This window comes from Lipomyces japonicus, assembly GCF_038497905.1.
Source record: "Lipomyces japonicus strain CBS 7319 unplaced genomic scaffold V1514scaffold_22, whole genome shotgun sequence".
NCBI lineage: Eukaryota > Fungi > Ascomycota > Lipomycetes > Lipomycetales > Lipomycetaceae > Lipomyces > Lipomyces japonicus.
Window position 1 is genome coordinate 176713 of NW_027117834.1, and position 11570 is coordinate 188282.

An 11570-nucleotide genomic window follows, 5' to 3' on the forward strand; every position below is an offset into this window, starting at 1 on the left:
ATGCATACGCAGGCACCAATTATGGTTTACGGGAAAACCTTAATATTTTTTTTCGGTGGCTCTGGGATGAAAAATTATTCAGGGAAAATTGCAGCGCGATTCCTCCAAGCCATTAATTGCTCGAAGTAGAAAAATTTCAGCTTTACATATAAATTTTCACAATGGCGTTTACACCCAGAGGAGGAGCTAGAGGCGGCAGAGGAGGTGCAAGAGGCGGCGGCAGAGGAGGTTTCTCTGGCGGTAGGGGCGGCGGCTTTGGCGGTGGTCGTGGTGGTATGTTTTCTTTAATTATTTTTGCTCTCTACCCGGTGATCCAAACAACACGGCGGGAGCATGGCATTTTGAGGTCTTATTAATACTGACTACGTATGTGAAGGTGCCCGTGGTGGCGCTAGAGGAGGGGCTCGTGGCGGTGGCCGTGGTGGACCAAGAGGTGGTGCCAGAGGTGGCCGCGGAGGAGCTAGAGGAGGAGCCAAGGGAGGAGTCAAGGTTATTGTTGAACCACACAGGCATGCTGGTAAGTGCAAAAACATGTGTTTTTTGATTTTTTTGCTGACATTTAAATATAGGCGTTTTTATTGCTCGTGGAAAAGAAGATATGTTGGTTACCAGAAACTTGACACCTGGCGAGTCTGTCTACGGAGAGAAGCGAATCTCGATCGATGTTCCAGCCGAGAACCCTGAAGAAGCTGCAACCAAAATTGAATACCGTGTTTGGAATCCGTTTAGATCAAAATTGGCTGCCGGTATTATGGGTGGCTTGGACAATATTTACATTGCTCCAGGCAAGAAGGTTCTTTATCTTGGTGCTGCGTCCGGTACTTCGGTGTCTCACGTTTCTGACGTTGTCGGACCCGAGGGTATTGTTTATGCGGTCGAGTTTTCTCACAGATCAGGCAGAGATCTAATAACAATGGCCAAGAAGCGACCTAACATTATTCCCATCATTGAAGATGCCAGACACCCTCAAAAATATAGAATGCTGATCGGCATGGTTGATGTTGTGTTTGCCGACGTTGCTCAGCCAGATCAGGCTCGTATTATTGCCCTCAATTCGCACATGTTCTTGAAAGACCAAGGTGGTGTTGTGATTTCGATCAAGGCCAACTGTATTGATTCCACGGTTGACGCCGAGACCGTGTTTGCCAGTGAAATTCAAAAGTTGAGGTCTGAGAGAATTAAGCCTAAGGAACAACTCACATTGGAGCCATACGAACGCGATCACTGCATTGTCGTTGGACAATATTTAAGATCGTCGAACTAGACGCTGAAAATAGACTAAAGGGATATTGCAAAAAGTCATTATAGTCAGGGTTGTAAATTATGTTTTATTTTGTGGTTTGTTTTTGCGTGTGTCTTTTTTTTTTTTTTGGTTCTTTTTGATGTTCTTCGGTAGTAAACATTGAAATTTGAGAAATTTTAAAGCATCATTGTGGCGGGGAAGATGTGTTCATTTTCGTTAATAGTAGTGTTCGTTGTACATGGTTGACCGGGTTTCAAAGTTAGGCACAATATATATTTAATATTTGTTTCTATGCAGATTGTGCTTCCAATATCAGTTAGAACTATATAAACAAAAAGAATTGTACATAAATATTTTTAACAACTCGTAACATTTGAACTTCATTAAACCAAGATTTAACGCACTAGGCCACGATAAGCAATAATAATATAAGGTTGATAACTTGCCTGATTCGGTTTAGCGTTGCAGCATCAGCTCTTCATTCTTGCTTGCATCAGCAACTTGAGGCCAGAATATCAGCTTTTCGTTATATACCTTTCTCGATCCGGTTCCTACAAGTCCAGTTCACGCTCACTGTTTGGGATTATAGAGAGACCATGATTGGGCTGGCATCTAAATATTCAGCATTGCTGCTCGCAATTGCTGCCTTGCCCTCTGTTAGTGCCGTGTTTGACTGCAGCAATGCCGTTATCGACGGAACCGCCGTGAACTTAACGGCCTTTTCCGGTGCCCGCACCATCGCCGTGTCCCGAAATACTCCTCCCACTACTACGACGACTACTTGGACTCTTGACTTGTGCGCGGCACTTCAACCCAATGACGAAAATGTTCTTTGTGCGGCTGGAACGCAAGGTATGTTGCTGCGATTGTGGTTAGCCCGTTGAGGGAAATGCTAACCCGAGCTCGACATAGTATGCGGAGTTCAGAGAATCACTATCGAGAATCAGGACCCGGTTGTTACTCAGATTGTTCCGGTATCCGGAGATGTCGATGGTCAGACCGGGACGTATCAGGCTCACAAGCTAATTAACGCCGACAACGCTCAAGACGGCCAGGCTGCTCTTCACGTGCAACTTGAAGGAGGCAAATGGGGTGACCAGAACGATCTTTCCACCAGCATTGACTTTGTTTGTGATAGCACGGTTACGGATTCAACGTCCCATCCCGACAAGATTGCCACGGACGGAACCGATACTGAAGGGCTCACGTTCAAATCATGGGATGAAAAGACTCTCAACCTCGAATGGCGAAGCGCTGCCGTGTGCAACGAATTTTTTATTCGCCAGGAAACTGATCAAAACAATACCACCGAAGGTAGCTCGACTGCTCTCACTGTTATCAAATATATCATTATCGTTGCCGTCATTCTGTTGGGCTTGTACTTTGGCTATACTGCCTACAGCAAACATAAAGACGGTGCCAGCGGTGTTGACCTTCTTCCAAGTTCTCAAACAATTCTTGACATTCCTTATGTTGCCAAGGACTTTGTCAAAAAGATTGGCGGCGGGTTTTCAAACACGAGCAGGGACGGGTACGCAGTGTTTTGAAATGAAAAAAGAAAGAAAAAAAATACAGGTCAATTACATTGTTACTCGTTTCTGTTTTAATACTATTAAGCAATAGCCTTTTGTAATGGCTGTACTGCAACAAACTTTCACTCTTAGTTCTTATTTATAAGATTCTTTTTTTTTTTTTTTTGTATTTTATTTGTTCAAATGAATGCACACGAGGTCGAGTATGGATAGCAAGGATAGCAATGTTTAATAGAAGTATAGTTAGTTATAACAGATGTCTGCACCTGTACTAGCCAATGTCGGTACTTTAGTGGGGTGTACAAGTCGAGAGAATTAGAGTTTGTAGGTTTTTAATGAATTGGCAATTTCTCTCGACGGTGCACTATGACCCACATGTCCGACCATTTCAACATCAAATTAAGCAAGCTTTTTGAAATAATTTGGCCAAAAAAATAAGCAAATAAAAAAAATAAATATTTGAAATCATGCAACGGTCAGCAACTCTCGCGACCCGATTTGGCGGCAAAGCTATTGTCCGAACGGCTTTGAACTCAAGCAACCTGCACTTGCACAAGACCAGGCTTGTCGCATGTCACTCCATAAGTTCAAGAGAGTTTGCGACTGCGTTGGATACGTCGACCTTGCTTAAAAAATCTCAAGGTTCTACATACAAGACTTCGAGTAAACGATTTTGGGAAAATGCAAATATTGACAACACTAAAGGTTCGTTCACCCTGCAACTATAATTGACATGTTTTTATTATCGTTCGCTAATTCATTCTTTCAGAAGGACAGGTCATACAACTTGGCAAGAAGCCAATCAGAACGTCTGCCGGGCACCCGTTGGTAATTCCAGCAAATCAAACCGTGCTTGCCAACTTGCTTGTTCAAGAATGGGCAACATTACCTTCACTCCAAATCAAGCCGCATTCACTCCCGCTCACGTCTCTCGCCGCGCGAGCGATTGATATCGAAAAGGCTCAAGATAAGGATGAAGTGAAAGAGCAGATCGTTAACTCGCTCTTGCCCTATTTTGATACTGACACCATGCTCATCTTTGCACCTTCACACGAATACAACGGCCGGTTAAGAGAAGACCAAGAGAAAATTTATAGGCCGATTATTGAATGGGTCGAGCAATATTTTGGTGACATAAAGCTGTCATATTCTGATGGTGATCATGGCCTGACTGGAAATGCTCAGCCAGAGGAAATAAAGACAAAAGCGACAGAATGGGCCAAGAACTTGGATGCATGGAAGCTTACCGCGTTTGAAAGAGCGGTTATCGGTGGCAAGTCATTTTTGGGAGCAATCAAATTAATCGAAAAGGAAATCACGGCCACTGAACTTGCAGATGCCGTCACGCTCGAGATCGTTCATCAAATGAAAAGATGGGGCGAAGTTGAAGATTCACATGACGTTGACTGGGCAGATTTGAGACGACAATTGAGTAGTGCTTCGGTATTGCTTATTAGAGATTAAGCAACAGGTCTTCACTTTTTTTTGATTGTATATAGTGTTCACTTTATTTGTAGAATTATTAGATATGAAAAAAGAAATGTTTTTTTTTGCTTAAACCAAAATCTACATAACATTATCTAAACAATACTCAAAAAAAAAAAATAATCTGAACGCAGGAAACACCAAAAACGCTACAAATATCTTCCCTCTATTAAAAATCCCTGTCCAACCCAATGTTTCAATTTATACATCAGACCCATCTCTAATTGCCTTATCTACCAAATTAACCTCTTTTTCTCCCTTAAACTAAATAACTTTTGTTAGCAACAAGTTGGGAATACATATTAATTGCATTAGTTACTTACTTGAACCATGTACACGGCCACTCGACTTGATTCAGTATTTATTACGGCCTTGATTTCTTCAGATTGTTTATCAAGCACATGAACTGCAATGCCGGTCCTGCCGTTTCGTTCGAAGGAGCTCTCGGCCACTCTAAGATCGAAAACAATCCGGCCATCAGGTTGCGTCACTGTAACTTTCTTGGTCATATCGTTTATTGAACTCGTTACCGAAATCTTGGCCGGTCCGATATTTCTCCATTTTGTCGCATTCTGGCGCAGGAATAAGCTGCACTTGATATCCTTAACCAAATAGGTCTCACCACCACCAAATACGCCAAGTTGACTGGTGCGCTCACTTCTAAGGTTGACATCATTAGAAAAAATCACGCTGCTATGTCCATTAGGGGTTTCGATCACGGGATGGTAAACTATTGAATTATTTCCAAACTTGGCCGAAGCCAAGCTGCTCTTTGAAGAGGACTCACTGCTTGCAATGCTCGGGGCAGATAAACTAAACGACCTTGCCTGCAATCCTCGATATTCAAGCTTGCAGGAATTCATCGCGTTCACCATCTGCTCAGCCTCGACAGCACTTCGGGTGCGAAACATAACAACGCCAGATCCTCCTGCTCTCTTGACGTGAATATCAAACGCGGTCGACCGTCGAATGTTTGTTTGTTGGTTCAGTTGAATGGTCAAGATCGGTTGACTGCCGTCGCTTCTCGTTGACACAACAACATCGCCAATGCCAAATTGAACACTTTTTGTAGTACCCGTACTACCAGAACATATCGACGTAGCACTACTTTGCACTTCGCTCTTGGACTGCGTAACAGGCCAAACCTCAATTTCACCACCTTCATCAAGAACGGTGACCAAGACCTTTACTTCTTCATCGACAATCTTGTCCCACGTATTGCGAATGCCCCACTCATAAACCATGGCATTACTTTTAAACAGCACGATTTTCATGTCTTCAGCTGATCTCAAAGTAGGTGATGGTGTGGTAACCGTGTACGAAACATCCTCGGAACCCGATCCTGAATTATCATCAGATGAAATATTAGATGACAAACTTGATGCAGAATATTCGGTAGTTAACGGCGATAACTGTTTATTACTCTTAGTGTTTGACGACGTTTTGATGGAGCCGACCTTGGACGTTCCTGAGCTTGACTCGTCTTTGCACACAATCGACAATGGTAAAACAGGTGTCGAAAAAGAAGAGTCAACAGACTCCGCATCAGAAACTTCGTTCAAATGATCCATGACTGATTCATCATCCTCATTTCTAATTTTGGGCTCAGTGTCAACATTAATTTCAGATATGTTAACGCATTGATCTTCATCCTGATCAGACAATGAATGATCACCCAATTTGTCACAATTAGTCTCCTTATATGTAAAACCTTTAATTGTTGCATTGCTATCTCGCACAGTTGACGTTTGTGAAATAACGGATGATTTTGATAGCCGTGAGCCGTTAGGTATTTTTATTAAAACCTCAGGCAGCGAATCTTCTTCTTTTAGGGAATCAGATTGCGACGACAGCAGCAGCAGATGTGCATCCATTTTCCTATTTACTTCGTTAAAAGTCTCACTTAACCCAGCATCTTTAATAACCACAGTTGAAAGCAATCGTGATTCCTCGAAGTTGTTGATATCAACAGGATTTTGTGCGATTAAGGTTTGAAACTGTGAAGGCAAGCTTTGCTCTGGAGAACTAGATTTTGCATTTGTGACGACATTTTCAAAACAATTCTGCTCAATATGATTAGACGCATCTGTCACTGACGTTTGTTTCGATTCTTCGTTAATGGCGTTGTCAACTTCGCTAATAATTGATTGATTCTGTATTGAACTGACTGAGGCTTTTGTCGTGGGTTCCTTTGAAAATGCCTGCACTCCGTTAACAGTATCTGAAGCTTGAAGAACGGCCAAAGAAGTGGGATCAGCAGTTTCATGTTCTTTGATAGGATTGATAAAAAATGCAGCTCTTGCTTTCCTAGCAGATTTAGAAAAAATGTTTAATTTTTTGGAATGCTTTGAATTTTCGCTTGTAATCAAATCGGACGTATTAGCAATGGAAAAATCACTTGTGATCTTGACACGCGATTCTGAACCTGCAGAATCTAGAAATGACTTGTTTGCACTATTTTTTTTGCCAAGGTTAGAAATTCCGAGTCCCTTAAACCCACTAGAAGAACGTTTCGAGCCCTGATTAGAAAATTCAATCGAACTAGTTGCTGGTGAATTTTCTGATAAGTTGGGTGACAAGGAAGCAAGGATTGAAGACGCGTGTTTAGATGATGACATGCGGGAGTACATGCTGCTAACCGCATTCTCGTTATTAACACCAGAATGAGTTGACGGTTCAATTTTTGATGACATGCGAGAATTTAATCTCTTAAACACGGAACCAATACTAGTTCGGCCGTTATGTGATCCGTTTTTGCCTTTTCTGTCTTCACCTGCATCTGAAAATTGAGATGAGCCAACAGACAAATCTGGGGAAAGATGATGAATAATGGTTGGCCTTGGTTCGCTGTTAAAAATTTCAGGCACAATAGAAATATCAGAATGAACCGAATTTCGTGCAATCGAGGTTCTGTATTCAGATTGGTTAACGGGCGCAAGTTGAGAATTTGGCAAACTTGACAATCTTTGGCTTGCTGACCAGTTGTTTTGAAAATCAGCTGTTGCAGAGTTTTGCTGGTTTGCATAATCATCATTATCATTATCATTATCATTATCAAACTCGTCATCATGTCCGTTTTCGTTAATTTCCTTGAATTTGTGCTCCTTGTCATTAAAATCTTTAGAACTGAACAGAGAAGAAATAATGCTGCGCTTTTTGGAAACACGCCGAAATTCATTATCATCCTCCTCTTTATTCTTCTCTTTATTTTCAACGACTGGTATTTCCAAACTTGCCTGCTGCTTGTTCAATTCAGGGGACTTTGTAATCTTCTCTCTAATGTCCGGCGACCTCTCATTTTCTTGTTCGATTATAGGTGACGGAACAATTCCCAAAAATGACCGATTAACCGGTCTGGTTCTTCTTTTAAATGATGACATGTTTGAAACAGAACTAACCGGACGGCTTGATCTCGAGATTGATGATGCCGAGCTTGACGAACTGATTGTCGAAAGTCTAGATTCAGCATTAGTGATTTTAATTGAATTCCTTGACTGATTTCTCGCTTGAGCAGCGTGAGAAAGAATGTTGTTGCCATATTTAAAAACAGATTGTCTTTTCTTTTGTGGTGAGGTATCAACAATGAATTCAGAGAGATCCGGCTCGTCTCTTAACCTAGGGCCGTCAGAATCAGATTCAAGACCATTAATTTCAAGTCGCATGCTTTCCCCATCTTTTGAAGAGTTTAAAATGTGCAACCCAGAAAATGTGGCGGGATTAGTATTCGGTTTTGGTGAGGCTATTGATGAAGGGGAAGGTCGAAAGATCTCGGAAAATTTGGTTGCCCATGTGTTTTTATTATCGGTAGAAGAAAATTCAAGTTCGATTTTGCTGCCGTTGTATGAATCGAGCGCAATTTTTAAATCTCTGGTCTCTTGCTCGTATACGAGATCAGCACGGCGAAAAGTTGGAAACAGAAGGTAACGATGAAATTCATGAAGTTGGCAGATTGCCAAGGCTTCCGATAGCAATGGCTCCGCGACAAGCAAAATTTCAACTGGCAATCCAACAAACGTCTTTCCGGTGCGATGAACAAGATGGCATTGACAGTACGACCGCATGGTGATGAATTTTGGGTTAAACCATGACGCCTGAAAAAAAAAAAAAATTAGCAAAACATATGACGATACGGCATGTCGTTTATTGTGCATACCACAGGTTGAAGATTGTCAAAGCTGCGAATGCGAGAGAAATCGATCTTTAGTTTTGCTACCCTAACTTTTTCACTTTCGACTTTGGCACGGGCGCCCGTGACCAATGCACGATATGTGGCCGCATGTTTTGAAATTCCATTCACGTTTGGAAGAAATTCTTGAAGTTTCTATAATATCGATTAGTTATTAAACGAATAATGCGTCATTAAATGTTGATGGAATTATCAACCAGGTTGCATTCCAGTACCTTGAACAATTTTGAGAAAAATCTTAATCGCACGAGGGGCCGTCGTTTGATATATGTTAACTCCTCGGTATCGTCAAGGTCAAGTTCATATTGAAGCACATAGCGATTGTAAATTGGCGCTGCTTGCTCGGCCTGCAACGTGGTAAGTTAGTGAGATGGAAAGCAAAGCCGTATCGTAAAAAAAGTAAAGAATACCCATAGTAAAATCTTGTGAAGTGATGGCTCCAGTGTGCAATGGCAGACCAAGAGCTCCTTGACTAACGGTACGTCTTGCATTGACCGCAAGTCTTTGATGTACTGTGGCTCGGTTTTCGTGATTTCCTTGAACAAGTCATCGACAGTGAGTGCATTAAATCGTTGCATGGCAACAGAGACATCGTCGCCGGTCATGGCCGTGCTTGCTCGCGAGTAGAGCGACATTGTCGTTCGTGGATGAGTAGACGATATTGAAGTCGCATGAGAATAAACTGACATCGAGCTCTCTGGCCGTGCTGAGGCGACGCTGGACGAAACAGAGTGAGCCATGGTCTGAATAAGGGCCACGGCCGAAGCTATAAACTGCTGCTTATTTGTACGCGCGATCCAATCTGATTAAAAATAATACGCAAAAAGTATTAACTGAAAGCGAACAAAAAACGAAGACTTGAAAAAAAAAGGAGAACAATTCTCAACCCCATTCATTGAGTGGAAGAACACAGCAAATTAATTGCACAGGGCCGCTTTTACAAAGGGGTTGGTTTAATTGACCTGCATTTGGCGAGACGCGTGTTTGTGTGGCAGCGAAAAGTCTGCTTGCTTTTGGTACCAAAATAAGGAAACGCGTGCAGGACGCGTTGGGCCCGTAAAAAATAGACACCTTATTATTTATATATTATTACCATATCGTCTCATTCTGGACAAAATACAAACTGTGTCAAGTCTCATATGTATATTTGTTGTTGTTGTTGTTGCAGTTAGTTCTATAGGTAGTTATATATATGGTTACATAAATTACGTTTCGGAGGTTATAATCATGATTTTGTACCTCAAGCTGTACGTGCTATTGGTATAACTATATAGTATACAATTCTACGTATTAAACACCTATTACGGAGCCATACAACATGTCAAAAATATTAAATACACATATTTTATAGATGGAGTCATCATCTGTTAGGCCACTCACTCTGCATAGTCAAAATATTCAATATTATTTGGCAACCGCACATGATTTCGAAACCAAATTAACCCTACATACCACCCACGCGAATAAATAGTGATGATTGATGATCAGTTTATGATTGCCTCTTCATCGTTTGATATTTTGCTGCAAATTCATGAAAAATCTCTACTTGTAATTCAACACGTATTATACTTTGTTTGCACAACTTGGCGAGCTTTTTTTTTTTTCCAAGTTTTGGTCGCATTAAATTGAGCAATGCGATATGGCTGTTTTTTCTTCTGGGAACTGGTTTCTTCAGAAACCACACAAAAATGCTTGGGATTTGCTGCCTTTATTTTAATGCCGCATTTGAAATTTTTAAGTTCTTTTTTTTATTATCCTGTCATAACATTGTTTTGGTGCTGGTTTATCATTCTCAAGTACCTTGTTTTCAGGCTTGTTGATCTTGTGAATTTCCTAGTGGGCTATGCCAGAAATCAAATCTTTAATGGTCTTATCAAATCTTACATTGTTTCAATAATTTTATTTGCCGCGCAAATTATTTATCATGTTTTGTTTACCCCAGTTCAATATGTTCGTTGCTACGTCATACCCACCGTCAATTCAGCAGGACATGCTGGTATTGAATCTTGCATAGGAATTTTATTCATGTGCCTACGTGTGAGTTTTAATTTGCACTACTCTGCACAGTTTCTGCTTGTATTATGTGCTGTTTGGTTCGCTACTTGGTTTACATGCTCTCATCGGTGTCACGCCGCCGATCGATATCTTTTATTTCTGTCGTTTCCATTTTATCTTGGCTTGACCTGCGCCAGTTCATACCGCATGTCAATTTTTCAGTTTAATGCTATTATTCCGTTTTTCGTGACCGTATTCACGTTCTGGTTGATGAGAATTGTAATGACATCTGAATTTCAAATATTTATTGAAACTAACGGTAAATCGATCGACAAGAACCGCAAACTGAACTCGTGCTCACATGTTATCTATTTTTTTGTGTTTTATTCCGTGATTGCTGCACTTTTGCGATGGATCATATGTCCAATGACTTCAATGATCGTTTTCAACCTTTTTTTTCTAATTGTTCTACAAGCTTATGTTCCTTTCGTTATAGTTTTTCCATTTTCATTGTGGTTCTCGTTCAAACTTGGATCGATAATAGATTCAAAGTTTACTAATAAGGATGTTTACAAACTTATAAAAGGTATTATACACTGTCATTGCCACGATGATAAGAAGGTCAGATTTTTAGTTGTTCACAAGGACAATCAACATGTTCAAGCGATGCCGGTATGACTATCGATTTTTACTTTATTGGAATCAAAGTGAGAACTTTCAAATTTTGTGAAAGTGTTCGACGAGTTCGTCGGATTGTTGAATCTTTTTATTATTTCATGCCGCAAATTATTTTTTGAATAACAGCTTTGCACAATCGTGTCTACTTCTTGCGATTAAATTGACTGAAAAAAAGGGAATTATTGAATGTAAGTTAAAAATTAATTATCCGTAATTAGAATTACTGACAAAGTTAGGCTGAAGAAGGTTTTTGCAACGGATAACCTTGTCGAACGATCTCGCGAATCCCTAATTTTCGAAACATTACTGGCGCATATATTATTTATTGCTGCTCTTGTCATAATATTATACATGTATCAAACACCACTATATCTATCTGAATGTAATTATATAATTTTTTTAAAAAAAATATTATACTTTAAATGTCTAAAAACTAAGTAAAGGATTTGGA

General features: G+C 40.6%; 5 protein-coding genes across 5 annotated transcripts; 4 read left to right on the forward strand and 1 right to left on the reverse strand.

The window, feature by feature from the left end:
• The first annotated feature begins 89 nt into the window (after positions 1-89).
• Positions 90-1614, forward strand: V1514DRAFT_331911 (rRNA 2'-O-methyltransferase). The gene is made up of 3 exons (XM_066927768.1): positions 90-273; positions 377-517; positions 570-1614. Exons 1-3 carry the CDS (start codon positions 162-164, stop codon positions 1262-1264), a joined length of 948 nt encoding a protein of 315 aa, XP_066783090.1. The 5' UTR covers positions 90-161; the 3' UTR covers positions 1265-1614.
• V1514DRAFT_331914 (autophagy-related protein 27) lies at positions 1615-3030 on the forward strand. Its single transcript, XM_066927769.1, has 2 exons — positions 1615-2095; positions 2156-3030. Exons 1-2 carry the CDS (start codon positions 1840-1842, stop codon positions 2788-2790), a joined length of 891 nt encoding a protein of 296 aa, XP_066783091.1. The 5' UTR covers positions 1615-1839; the 3' UTR covers positions 2791-3030.
• Positions 3031-3147: 117 nt separating this feature from the next.
• Positions 3148-4334, forward strand: V1514DRAFT_331915 (uncharacterized protein). The gene is made up of 2 exons (XM_066927770.1): positions 3148-3480; positions 3545-4334. The coding sequence occupies exons 1-2, from the start codon at positions 3243-3245 to the stop codon at positions 4237-4239; spliced, it is 933 nt and encodes a 310-aa protein (XP_066783092.1). The 5' UTR covers positions 3148-3242; the 3' UTR covers positions 4240-4334.
• V1514DRAFT_352619 (uncharacterized protein) lies at positions 4271-9391 on the reverse strand. The gene is made up of 5 exons (XM_066929502.1): positions 8857-9391; positions 8662-8793; positions 8414-8581; positions 4584-8351; positions 4271-4524 (listed from the first exon to the last, which is right to left on the reverse strand). The coding sequence occupies exons 1-5, from the start codon at positions 9184-9186 to the stop codon at positions 4462-4464; spliced, it is 4461 nt and encodes a 1486-aa protein (XP_066783093.1). The 5' UTR covers positions 9187-9391; the 3' UTR covers positions 4271-4461.
• A 542-nt stretch (positions 9392-9933) lies between these two features.
• V1514DRAFT_331919 (uncharacterized protein) lies at positions 9934-11539 on the forward strand. Its single transcript, XM_066927771.1, has 2 exons — positions 9934-11307; positions 11356-11539. The coding sequence occupies exon 1, from the start codon at positions 10079-10081 to the stop codon at positions 11117-11119; it is 1041 nt and encodes a 346-aa protein (XP_066783094.1). The 5' UTR covers positions 9934-10078; the 3' UTR covers positions 11120-11307; positions 11356-11539.
• Positions 11540-11570: the final 31 nt, after the last annotated feature.